The sequence below is a fragment of the Charadrius vociferus genome, unplaced genomic scaffold (genome assembly GCF_000708025.1).
Source record: "Charadrius vociferus isolate BGI_N301 unplaced genomic scaffold, ASM70802v2 scaffold67, whole genome shotgun sequence".
NCBI lineage: Eukaryota > Metazoa > Chordata > Aves > Charadriiformes > Charadriidae > Charadrius > Charadrius vociferus.
The window spans coordinates 576968-589070 of record NW_009649485.1 but is presented as its reverse complement, the minus strand read 5'-3'; the positions used below and the strand labels follow the sequence as shown (position 1 = coordinate 589070).

General features: G+C 39.5%; 1 protein-coding gene across 1 annotated transcript in view; it reads right to left on the bottom strand.

Moving 5' to 3' along the window:
* Positions 1-12103, bottom strand: part of WNK2 (WNK lysine deficient protein kinase 2) — a 121220-nt gene that overhangs the window by 46142 nt on the left and 62975 nt on the right. Inside the window, 4 exon segments of the mRNA XM_009889946.1 lie at positions 2379-2575; positions 5761-6049; positions 8800-9019; positions 9824-9912. Coding sequence (XP_009888248.1) covers positions 2379-2575; positions 5761-6049; positions 8800-9019; positions 9824-9912 — 795 coding nt within the window.

Below are 12103 nucleotides of genomic sequence, written 5' to 3'. Positions count from 1 at the left end.
GGGGGGGGGGAAATCTGAAAAATTATCTGCAAGGAAATTCCCTTAATCTAAACACGTGGGAAAAAAGTCGGCAAATTCAAAGTAAGACAACCAAACTGCATGGCATTTCTTTCCGGAAGCAAGCGTGCCGGCCAGTAAAACTGCTGAAAGCACACACACAGTGAGAATACACCAACAGCAATGACAAGCCGTTAACTGGGTGAGAAAGAAATTTATCTTCACAAAGATTTTATAATTTCACAAAGAATCTTTATCTTCCAAAAAAGCCGGGAATTCACTTGACATGGATGCCAACAAAACAAACAGAGAAATGAGAAAGAAATTAAAACCACAGTGGAAGTGGAAGAAAAAACAATTAGAAGAAATTCAGATAAGGTTTGTAACAACAGCAGTTCTCTAAAACTTCAGCTCAAAGTCAATTAATTAAAAACAAACAATATGGCAAACTGAGGCTCATAAGCCTAAAAAACCCCACCCTACAGTTATGTGCCTATTATTTTGGTAAATAATCTCCCAGATAAATACAGTGATCATTTTTTTTCCTTGGAAAATGGAAGGTTTTGAGTCAGATCCATTCTCTGTGTTTGTTGAGAATTTATTTCAAACCTTGGAACTTTTTACCTAAGTTATCACAGGAAGAAAAAAAAAATACAGAAACCCCATCAAAAAATCATAGGCTAGGAGAAATATTTTGCTTGTGAATAAAATCTTGCCAAATCCTCAATCACAAAAAAAGCAAAATACATTTAGGGTAAAATTACTGGAACCTATCAATGGAAAGAACAAGTCTGCTCTAAAAGGGGTGAATGGAGTCATGTTTCAATGCGTTCATCATTTCTGGCAGGCATTTTGGAAAATATAAGGTAAAACCAGGGATAACGATGCACTTCCCAAGTATGCAGGGTAAATCTGGATCAAGCAGGAAAAAACCATTGGTCTTGCGTTTTATTTTTTCTTCTCTTAATTCAAAGAGGATGAAACACACAAAAAAATAATTAACCTACCACCATCATGACTATCATTTTTACTAGGCAGGTTGCTTCCACTGCCTGGGGTGGCTGCAGTCACCACCTTGCTCTCCACCGGTGGTGTTTCGCCAGCACGTGCTTTACAATGGGGCCAGTACCATCCAGGCACACTGGCTTGGCCGCCATTGGGGGATGCAGAGGGCAGAACATTTCCTGCAACGCAGATCTCCCGGGAGAAGAACTGGTCTTTTGGCTAATTATGTATTGTAAAGATTCACGTAATGGAGACAGCTCTAAACTTCTGCCCCACGGCCTGCCAATTTGTGGGAGAGGTTGGGACACCAAGTTTGCTGGGCGTTGGCTACCTGGGGAGCAAGGACTTTCACCAGGCCATCAAGACTTCTGACACGTTTTGATGTTGGCCAGACTGGAATAAACAGGCTAGGCATGGCTGAGGAGGCTGGTGAGGAACCGTTAGCTCCGTAGGGTGCGCAGAGGTCCCCCAATGCCACCAGAGGTGATGAGCCTGCTGCCTCTTCTCTAGTCTGCAGATACGCGTTTTCCTCTCCAGGTTCTTGGGGATGGGACACTGTGTTTGGAGTCAAAGCCACAACGGGGTCACTGTGGCGGCAAAAAGTAATGTGAGCATTAGCACTGCCTGCCGTGTGTAATGGGCGCAGGCTGGAAGTGGAACATAGTGCTGGAACAGCTTCTGAAGGACACAACACGCTCATGTTGTGCCTCTCACTGGAAGCACCTGAAGATTTCCGATCACTTGCACATGTTTGTTCTTGCACCAGTAGTTCCATTAATTGCTTTTGATCAAGGTCATAAGAGCATGAAAACAGAAGCAAGTGTGAACGTCTGTCTGGGCTACCAGTGCCTGCTTCTGGAACCTCAGTAATGGACGAACTTCACCAACTCTGTGCAAGGTTCAATCCAACCCCAGAGCCAGAAAGGCAGTGACTTAACGTGTGACCTTGGTCACAACGGGAGGAAACATCAGACCCAAGAGGCTCTTGAACAAATGAAGGAACAATACCATGTGGCTACACTGACACTGAACAAAACCAAACAAAACAGTTCTCAAGTATGTGCATGAGGTTAAAACTAATAATTGCAAAGCTACTAATGTAGTTCAGTGACAAAGGATTGAAGAGAAGCTTTTTTACTGAAAGCATGACCGCTGTCAGTGAAGCTGGCATTCTTCAGAACAGCAAATATAGCTAGCCAGACACCAAGCACATATTTCAGATCAATTAGAAATGTATTAGTAAGCAAGCCACCATCAACAGAGCTGAGTACGGACCGTGTGAAGCCAGCCCTGGAATCCACACCTACTGAAAACACAAGTATAAATGAGCCATTAGATCTAGGACACAAAAGGATTTCGAAAAGCTTCAGACTTACTCCTGAGGGCTGCTGGTAGTGCCCCAGCTGCTGAAGGCCATGGGGCACAGCCTGGCTTTCGCTCAGAGGTGGGCTATACACCCGCTGGATAGCGGGAGGTACGGGATCAGGCAGGGACGAGTAGATGACACTTTGCTGGCTGCTTTGGGAGTCTGAATAAACAGTGGACCCCTGGCCGCTGTCAAATGTGCTGTCGGCTGAAAGAACAACATTTTTTGATTAAAAGCCCAACGCCTGCAAACGTTCAAGTAATGATTTTAGAGCAAGGTCAACACTGGTTTACGTAATTAGCATTTTTACTACCCTGGCCCTTTCCGTTATATAAATAAATTATACAACACAAATGTTATTTGCCACAAAAGGCACATGCTGCTGCTCTTAAGCCAAAAGCCATCCCCATGGATTTCTGTGCGTGATGATATTTTAGGCACATTGTATTTCCTTTAAAGGGCACAAGGTTGACATTAAGAATTGCAGACGTTTATAGATTTTGTAGGATGAAAGGAAAGGAAACCCCAACTGTAATGTTCACGGCAGATCATGGAATCTTTTAGAGTTGCATCTCCCGGGGATGCACTGACTTTAAAACCTTTTTTATTAGTAGCACTGAAAATTACAAACTTTTTTGTACACTTTTAGTTCAGCAAATCACACCCTACGTGAGTATATAGCAATACCTCAAGATGAAGAGCAGATAACAAAATAATTTGCAGGTTTGCAGCAATTTAGGAGCACCCTTCTCTGTCGGAGTTTCCCATGCAGAGAGTTTGTCCAGCTAAGCTGCAGAATTGCACAGCTACTGGGCAAGCACCGTATCTGTTCTCAAACGGAAATATATCTTTTAACTGTACCATTGAGTATTACCAATTTAAAAATGTCTTTTCACGTCTTTTGAAGCCTGTAGAGGTGCCCAGTTCTTCCTGGGCATAAGCTATTGTTTTCTTCATTTGAGAAATAAAATTAGATAACCAAGACTGTAGCCGTAAGTATCCAAAAGTCAAATAGCTTGTAACAGAGATTTAGAACTCAAAACTGTAAGAAAACTGTAACACAGGTACAAAAAAAAATGGCTTAAATTACAGCTAAGTTTAAATGCTATTTCTTTCTCTGACATTTCCCATCTTCTCTTCTTTCCATATTCCAAATAAGGCTTTACTTATTTGGCTTTTAGATAATAAAATTATTTTTTAATAGCACCAGAGATGACATTCCTCCTCAATATTCACAAACTATTCTCCCAACTGTTTTGTTCACGAAATTAAACTCCCCTCTATATTTATTCCACTCATTTCTAAAAAGAGTCAACATGGGCCTGCTCTAAGGCAGCAGGGATTTCTACCGCATACACACTTCCATTTTATTACAAACAACTATTTAAGACCTCAAAGGAAAACAAAAAAAAAAACGACGGTAGAGTGCTAAAGTAAAAGCTGTGAGTCAGTCTCAATTTTTTATAGAGCAACATGCATTACACACATTAAGTTATTAATTTACATTTTCACATCTGACCTCAGATTATGATATTAATTGGTAGAACAGTAATTTATAGAGGTCTTAGGCCTAACAATCACTAAGAAAACATCCAGACATCTGATAGTGAATTGTCAAATAATACCAAATATTGGTTAGAATTTGAGAAGGAGTAGGAAATAAACTGGGGGCTTTATATTTAGCATAAAATTCTGCCAACTCATGTCGAACAGAAGCATGGAAGGCACGAGTAGCCTCATTGTACCACTGGAAACAAAAAGAACCATAATTACAATGTTTCTCAAAGGAATCAGAGAGCATGAATTAAGTATATGATCCAAAAAAAAAAAAAAAATTAGATCAATTTAGCTTCAGAAAAAAGCTTTGTAAATACCGCAATATTTTGAGATTTATGCAAATATGGCCATTTCTCATATCTTTTAAAGGTTTGTTTTCTTGCAGAGGCGTGCTTGGTTATTTTAGTATTCAAAGCAGACCTCTGTATAGCAATTTATACAATACCTGAATTACAGCAGCAGCTGTCTCTTTGGTAAAGATAATGCATCTTTAATTTAAATGTGCTTACATCAAAGTCCAAAACAATAAAACAGAAACATTATGATAATAATTTAGTAGCAAAATACGTACACCAGATTTTATCAGAAAAACTGGCTAGAAAAAAAAAACTCTCATAAAATTTCAAATCTTCCAAGCTAAAAATATCTGGCAACATTTCCTTCAAGATGTTTAAAAGTATAAATAGATTAAGATTTCAATACCAGAGCTTCACTTGTTAACAAAAGTTGATTTTAGGGGACACGGGTACAAGTTACTTTAGGGAAATAAAAACACTAGTTCTTCGTGCCTTGCTGTTCACTGGAGATGAGTCTGGTGCTCAGAAATAAAATGAAGGAAGAACAAGTTCTGCAAGCAAAGCCGGGGAGTTTCTTATTCAGAGACAGACCAAAATCAGTGCTGGGAATTAAAACAGGAGATGTAAATCCATCTGTCTTGAAATAGCCTAGTGATGAGCCTTGAATCAGCCCCAGCTGGATGTGAAGAGTTGGCAGATCATCAGCTTGTAGCTACCAGGGCCTGGATGAGCGAGAGCAACCACCTACTCTGACCTGCTGTAAAGAAGATCAAACCACCCCTGTGCCTCCAGGCCATGAGCTCAGGACAAAATAGAGAGCCTGGAGGAACAGAGAGCGCACCTGCATCATGACCTAAGGACCCCAATAATAATTACAGCATCAGCCCACAAGATCTGGTGCTCCCAACATGCCTGACCACACCACAGTTGATACTTTCCCACAAAACAGGGAAATCTTGAATTACATCACGTAACATTGAGAGACGCATTTGGTGGTTTTTTTTTTTCTGCTGTAGACCTTTGCACAGCTTCACAAAAAACTTCACACAAGCCATCAAGAGTGACTCGCAAAACACAAGAAACTGCAGCGCTTTGGTTTCAGCAAGGTCTGCTTTTGAATAAACCTCTCCACATTGCCAACGTAATTTGAAAAAGCCACCAGTTGCTCTGACCAGTTTGGTGCCAATTCAGCTTCTGCAGGCTCCGAAATTGTGTTTCACACAAACTTAGTGTTGATCCCCCCATCTGGCACGGAAAACATGTATTTTTTGTGTCTAGCAGCAGGTCTCCTTGCTTTTCTATTTACAAATATATTATGTTTTCTGCATTTACTGCTACTGAAGGAGGAGCTATCTCTACATAATATAGTTTTTCTTGAAGCTTCATTTCTTTCCAAAATAACACACCTCTCTGAGATGCTTGTGTTCTTTGAGCTACTGTGCAAAAATCTGCAGCGCTCAATGCTGAACGCGGTTTATCGTTGACTTTTACCCTTGGACATTCATCACCACGTGCACATGGAACCAAGACGAGACTTACACGCAACAGATGTGACGCTGGTGGGCAGGTTTTGTTGAAAGGGATGCTGGTCTGCCTCGGGCTCCTCTGACTCCGACAGGACATGGTGACCAGTGTGGGAAAGGTAGGTGACCTGGACCTGCTGTGCATGCGGAGTCTTCAACTTCTCCAGACACTCAGAGTCCCGACGTTCCTCTGACTGTATCCTAGGCCAAATTCTCTCTCTTCTCCATAGTATTAATGCTACTCTGTCACGTATTGACTTCGCAACTATCTTGAGATCATTTTCGTGAAAAAATCCAGAGTCAATCTATGGAGAAGGCACAAACTTAGCAAGATCATGCACGCGCGGATGGGCATGCACACGTGTACACACCCACGTGTTACTCAAATCTCTTTTCTGACAGAGAAATCAGTCTGAAATAACGTGAATTACATATTTATTCCTCACAAGAACAGGAACTCGAGAGCTTGACGGGGTTTTTTTTGAATAAACCTTCTATACCTAGCGATTTTAAAACAATAATATGTCATTTCTAAGACCTGAATATATATTGGGTCGACTTATTCACCAGTTAACATCCATTGAGAAGAGAGAAAGTTTAACTGCAGATGGGTTCCTTTTTTTTTTTTTTGAAGGGCTAACAGAACACTCAAAAGAGGAAAGAAACATCTTTGAAAAATCCTCTTTGAACAATGTAACAGAAGTACTACCCCTAAATCAGAATTTATTGCCTTAACCTTCCCAGTATACACAGTTTCCCAAATCACTGTGGTTGATACCAGAGTAAGTCATGAAGGGAAAGATGTTAACAGAATTTCGTCTCAAATTAACTTCTCTTAAATGGTAAAGTCAGTCAGTACTGATTGACTTTTATAAAGAAAAAGCCTATCGAGTCAAACACACTGTTCACATTTGACTGCAAAAGGGGACCAGGCCTGCTCAGAATTCAACTGCTCACCAGATAAAATGGAAATTCATCTTTGTGCTGTTTGTTTGCATGATCTCCTACAGCACAGCGTAGGAATTTGAATTTAATAATGACCTACCAGAGATTTGTCTGCTCTCCTTACATTCTTAACATGCATATTCCACAGATCTGCAGAGGAAATCTAGAGGTTTCCCTTCTTTGCTCTTGCCCAAACACGAGACAGTTTTACAGCTTAGATTTTCGCTGTTTAAAATTAATAGGTTCAAAGCAGCTTAAAATGCAGCTGCAGATGGGTATTTTCCACTGCCTACGCCCTCAGACCTTACTGACGTTCCTGAAGCGATGATCCAGCAAATGTTAATGGGAGAAGGGAGTTACTTGAGAGAAGAACCACACAGGTCCAAAGAACCTTGTAGGGTATTAACTAACATGCCCAGTAGATTCTTCATGACAAAGCTTAATGAGAAGGCACTGAAAAGCTGCCACATTAACAATTTTTCTAAAAACCTATTCTTATTCCTGCGTCTCTGTACAAAGAACAGTTAAAGTTTAATGAAAACATGCTATTTTACAGTACCCACTGGTTGTGAAACGTAACTTAGGTGGCAAACCCACCAGAACGTTTCAAGTTCCTTGTGCCCACATTGTTTGGAGGGGCTGGAATGCCTGACTACTGAAAAGCCATCCATAATGATAAATAATTCCCCATACTCCCAAGGTCTCCTGCATTCTTCTCTTGCACACTAACTGATGAGAGCACATGGCTTTGGTGTTCCACAGTTCATAGGGGCTGGAGAAGGACATTTAGGAATGAATGTCCCCCTTCGCTCCCACCCTCCAGCAGCCTCAAGTGTGAAAGCATCTCATATGCAATCGCTTAAGTAACTGTTACTGTAAAACACAGGTTTTAAAATAATTTGGCCAAGGGAATAGTAGCACAGTAGTTTGGGAGTGATCTTTTTAAGTATACTTTTTATGAGAATTATTTCCTCTTCAAAACAAAATATCACAACTATGGGTCAAGTAACCGACAGAACTTCAAAACTCCAAATATTTCCATAGATATTTAAGTGCAAAATACAACAGAAAGTAACTCCACCAGAGCAACTTTTTAATGAGCTGAGCTCCGTAACAATACATTGCTCAAAAAATACTGGACCTACTGCAAACTAACGGCAAGAAGACAGAGGAGCCTGAATTTTTCCCACTAAATTTGGAGAATGTGGTGATGAGTCCAAGCATAGTAAGACAACATTGCCAAAATGTTCTCCTAAGCAGAACAGAAGTGGTGACGACAATATCATTAAATGGGATCCCTTGGGATTCAGGATATAATAGGAACATTTCTGCAAGCAGGAGAAAATTCAGACCCTTGACTAAGTGTTTACTGGTTCTATGTTTCCATGACCTTAGAAAACCTAAACAACTGCAGTAAAGGCATCATGAAAACATGAGTTCAAGGACTATATAGTGAAACTGTAACACTATAAAGTTTTTCTAACAAAACCCCACAAGTTATGAAGATACAGAAATCCACCAAGCTACATTTATCTGTCAAAAAATCCAAAGCGTATTCCTAACTCTGCACAGTGGGCTTGAATCTAGATTCCTATTTCTGTTTGGTGATAGAGTGGCTGACCACAGATTTTCCTCATCTACCTCATGTCCCTCCTAAGTAACACTGACAAAAACAAGATGGAAAGAAGTGTTTTGAAGAATTCAGTGCAGAATATTTTGTGATTGAACTTTGGAACTCTTCTAATTTATTTCAAGCTGCTGGCTGACACTAAAGAGATTCCAAACAAATTTAAAAGACATTCAACAGCTAACAGAAATTGGCAAAAGATTTTTCAAAATATAGAAGTAGAAAAGACCCCCTCTATGGTCCCCCAAGAAATACCATCTATTTTCATACTTGGCAAACAATATTTTTCAGTTATTAGTTCTTCCCTGTTTACCCCTTTCTTGTAGCATCCATTCTAAAAATCAATGCAAACTGCGCAAACTAGACATCCGGAATGGTTTAAATAGCAGGTACTTTATCAGACTTGTTCCTGCTCTCCTTTGAGATTTATGCACTACTTATATATAAATATATAGACACATTTTTGTCAGAAGTTTATTTTACCATTTCTTGTGCAACATCATCAGGAGTTTCCTTCTCCAGATCAAAAGTAAACTCAATGGCTCCATTATCTTTGGGTTTTCCTTTCAGTTTCTTAGGATCTTCTACCCAGAGTCTTAAGGCAATAGAGGATTTCCTACCATGGTCTTCTTCTGCCAGTTCCACTCTTACCCCAGTATCTTCAGCAAAAAAGGCATGGCTTAATAAGTCTTTAATTTCATATCTGCAATGGATATAAAGAATACTCAAATACTGCAAGTCTTAACCATTTTCAAGTAAGTTTGTGACAAAAAACTGCTCTTAAAGGCAAAAACATTTACAGTGTGTTTGGTGTTCATAACAAATTTGTGTTCTTTGCAAAAAGGCATAGCGTTTCCAGTGTTACTGAGGACTGTTGAAAAAATGACACCTCCTAAAAGCTTCAGCAATATTCATACACCCTAAGTACATACAGAAATGCAGGTTAGAGCTTTGCTCAACTTTTCTTGAGTATCTGAGCTAAACGTGTACTAAAAAAGAGGATCCCTCTAGGTAGTCAGTTGAGGTCCCTAAAAACTGTATTTGTGAAAGTTATGAAATACAGAACAGTAGACACACTCATCTTGGAGAGGCCAGTATAAGATGATTAAGTTTTAAAACCAAAGCTGGAAACAAGGTACAATTTGTCTCTGTATCCCGAGGCTGACGAGCCCATGGAATCTGCTATAACAGCTTGCAGTGAATCTACCATGTCGCAGTCATGGTTGACCCCCATCACGCTCGATGCTCGAGGCAGAACCTCCCGAGCGAGATTTTATGGACAGCTATGCCAGAATGTGCTAGAATACGGTAGCTCACATGTCCCCAACGATGCTTTCCGGCCTTATTCTTTGAAGCTGAGAGGTTGACAGACACGACAAAGGCATTTATTCAATTATCCTGACATCATATGGCAGATAAATCCAGAGGCCAGAACAAAACCTACAGACAGCTTTGCAATCCCCGCATACTCATTATTGAACACAAAACTTGATTATTTGAAACAAACCTTTCTTCTTTATTTTTGCAAATGCACTCTCCAATTATCTCCTTAATTTCAGGATCAGTAACTTTCTCAAAGCTTGCTGGCTTTATACCCTAAAAGGATAGAGAAAAAACAATTTAGTTTGGAAAAGAATTACATTATATCTCTTAATTAAGGACATTTTGCCTACATTTTACAGTCAATTAAACCCTTGGAGTAAATAATGCTTTAAAGTTGTTAGTCTTAATGCAAAGTTGAATTGAAGATTTAGGGCTACCATATTTCTAAGTACCATCAGCACTTCAAAATAAGCACACTAGTTTGTACATGAACTCAGCCATGCACAGAGCAAATGTCAACTTTTCTTTACTAACCTTTGCAAACCTTACTTTTATATTCTGTGGACTCTGAAGTAAAAATTCAAGAAACAGCCACTTTTAAATTTTAAAAATAACTCTTTTCCGAAATAATTTCTTTAATGTTTTTTGCCTTAAGTCAAAACTAAATGAATAAAGACAAATAATGTTTTTCTGCAGATAGCCAGTTTCAAGAATGAGTCAAAAATACCTTGGAATATTCCATATTCCCGTTTCCCACAAATCTTTTGCTTTTCTATGTCTCCAACACTCTCTAAAACCCCCTTTCCCTCAAAAAAAAAAAAACCAAACCAAAACACAACCCCAAAACTAAGCAGGGGAGCAGGAGAATATGCCCAACAGCTCCACCTTGCTCTTGCATTTCCCCAGCACATCGTTAGAACATCAGTAGGAATGAGCATCAGAGCAGGTGTAACCTATAAATCAAGTTAAATTTCTGTCAAATGTTAACATTTGGACTGGGAATAGCATTCCGTTCTAGATTTGGAACAGCTATACCTATGAGCATGGCCCTTCAAGGAGAAAACTCAACTGCTTCATTACAGAAGAAAACTCAGAGAAGCAGAACCCGCTTCTCCACAGAGGGAGCTATGAAGCGACAAGGGTGCAACTGGAACAGTCTGCATTTCTTTCAGGTTAAGTGGGGTTGTTTCAAGAAGATGGAGAGGATTTAGAAGAAACACACATGCACTCTTCTCCAGCAGTCATAGATCATCCCTCCCTACTTTCTAAAATTTCAGGACCAAGATCTTAACTCTGCATGACCAACAGAAAGAGAGACTGTAGGAGAAGTGGTACACAAGTTCTCAGGCTAAACAACAGTTTATTATGTCATCTTTCTGTACACATAGTCAAAATATAGTATGAAAATCATTACTGGGAACATGGGGGCAGTTCACAGGCACGTGGCATAGTGCATTTTCCAAGCCCAGGCTGACAATTCCTTCTGCAGACAGGGAGGAAGGGATGTTCCATTAGGACCAGCAGTCATTTCCAGCGAGGCCACCCTATCACTCTCCTTGCCAAAAGATGTAAGAGCAACTAGCAGACACCCAACATCTGCAACACGGGTAACTCATTCCATTCACTTTGACAGCAGATTTCCTGTGAATACTTTTCACGTATATATTCAGCTATGGACAACAAGAGTGGCAACACAAGAAGTTATCCTTTTCATTTGTGATGTTCATCTTAAACCACAAACAAATTGATTCCTTTTCAAAAACACGTAACATCTCTACTTACTCAAACAAGATACAGATGAAAATTTGACAAAATTAATCAGGGAAGAGATTCTGCAGCTAAACCCTGTTACTTAAGGACCGAAGTATTTCCAATGAAGCCAATAAGCAGAATAAAAAGGAAACATGATTTCCTTTATCTAAAAAACCCAGAATCTGATTAAGAGCGTAACTGAATGGGTTTTGGACATTTAACTCCATTCAAATTCTTTTTAAGTTTCACCCATAAAGAACAGTAACTAATGGATCATGCAGCAGCAGATAAGGAGACCTGAAGTCCTGAAGATCAGACTTTTGGCTCACCTGCTGCTTCCTTGGATTAAAAAAAACCAAGGAAAAAAAACCACCAAAAAACCCCCACCCCAGGTATTTCAGAAAGTGTCTACAAATACTTCACTGAATTTAATCTTGAATAAAGTTTACGGGTGAATTTCAGTGGGGGCTGGCACCTCTCTGAGAATTTCTGAACATTCCAGCATCAGACTGTAGTACTTTTATGTTTTTATTAACATTCTGTTGCCATTCAAGCCTCACCTTTGACTTTAAACTTGGATTTATTTATTTATTTCAGGTCGACCACTCCCCTTTTTGTTTTAAATCTCAGAAGTGAAATACGTAATTCATAAATTTTGAAAAAATAATAATAATAAAAAAAGGAAATAATAGTCACACAAAGACTCAGCTTC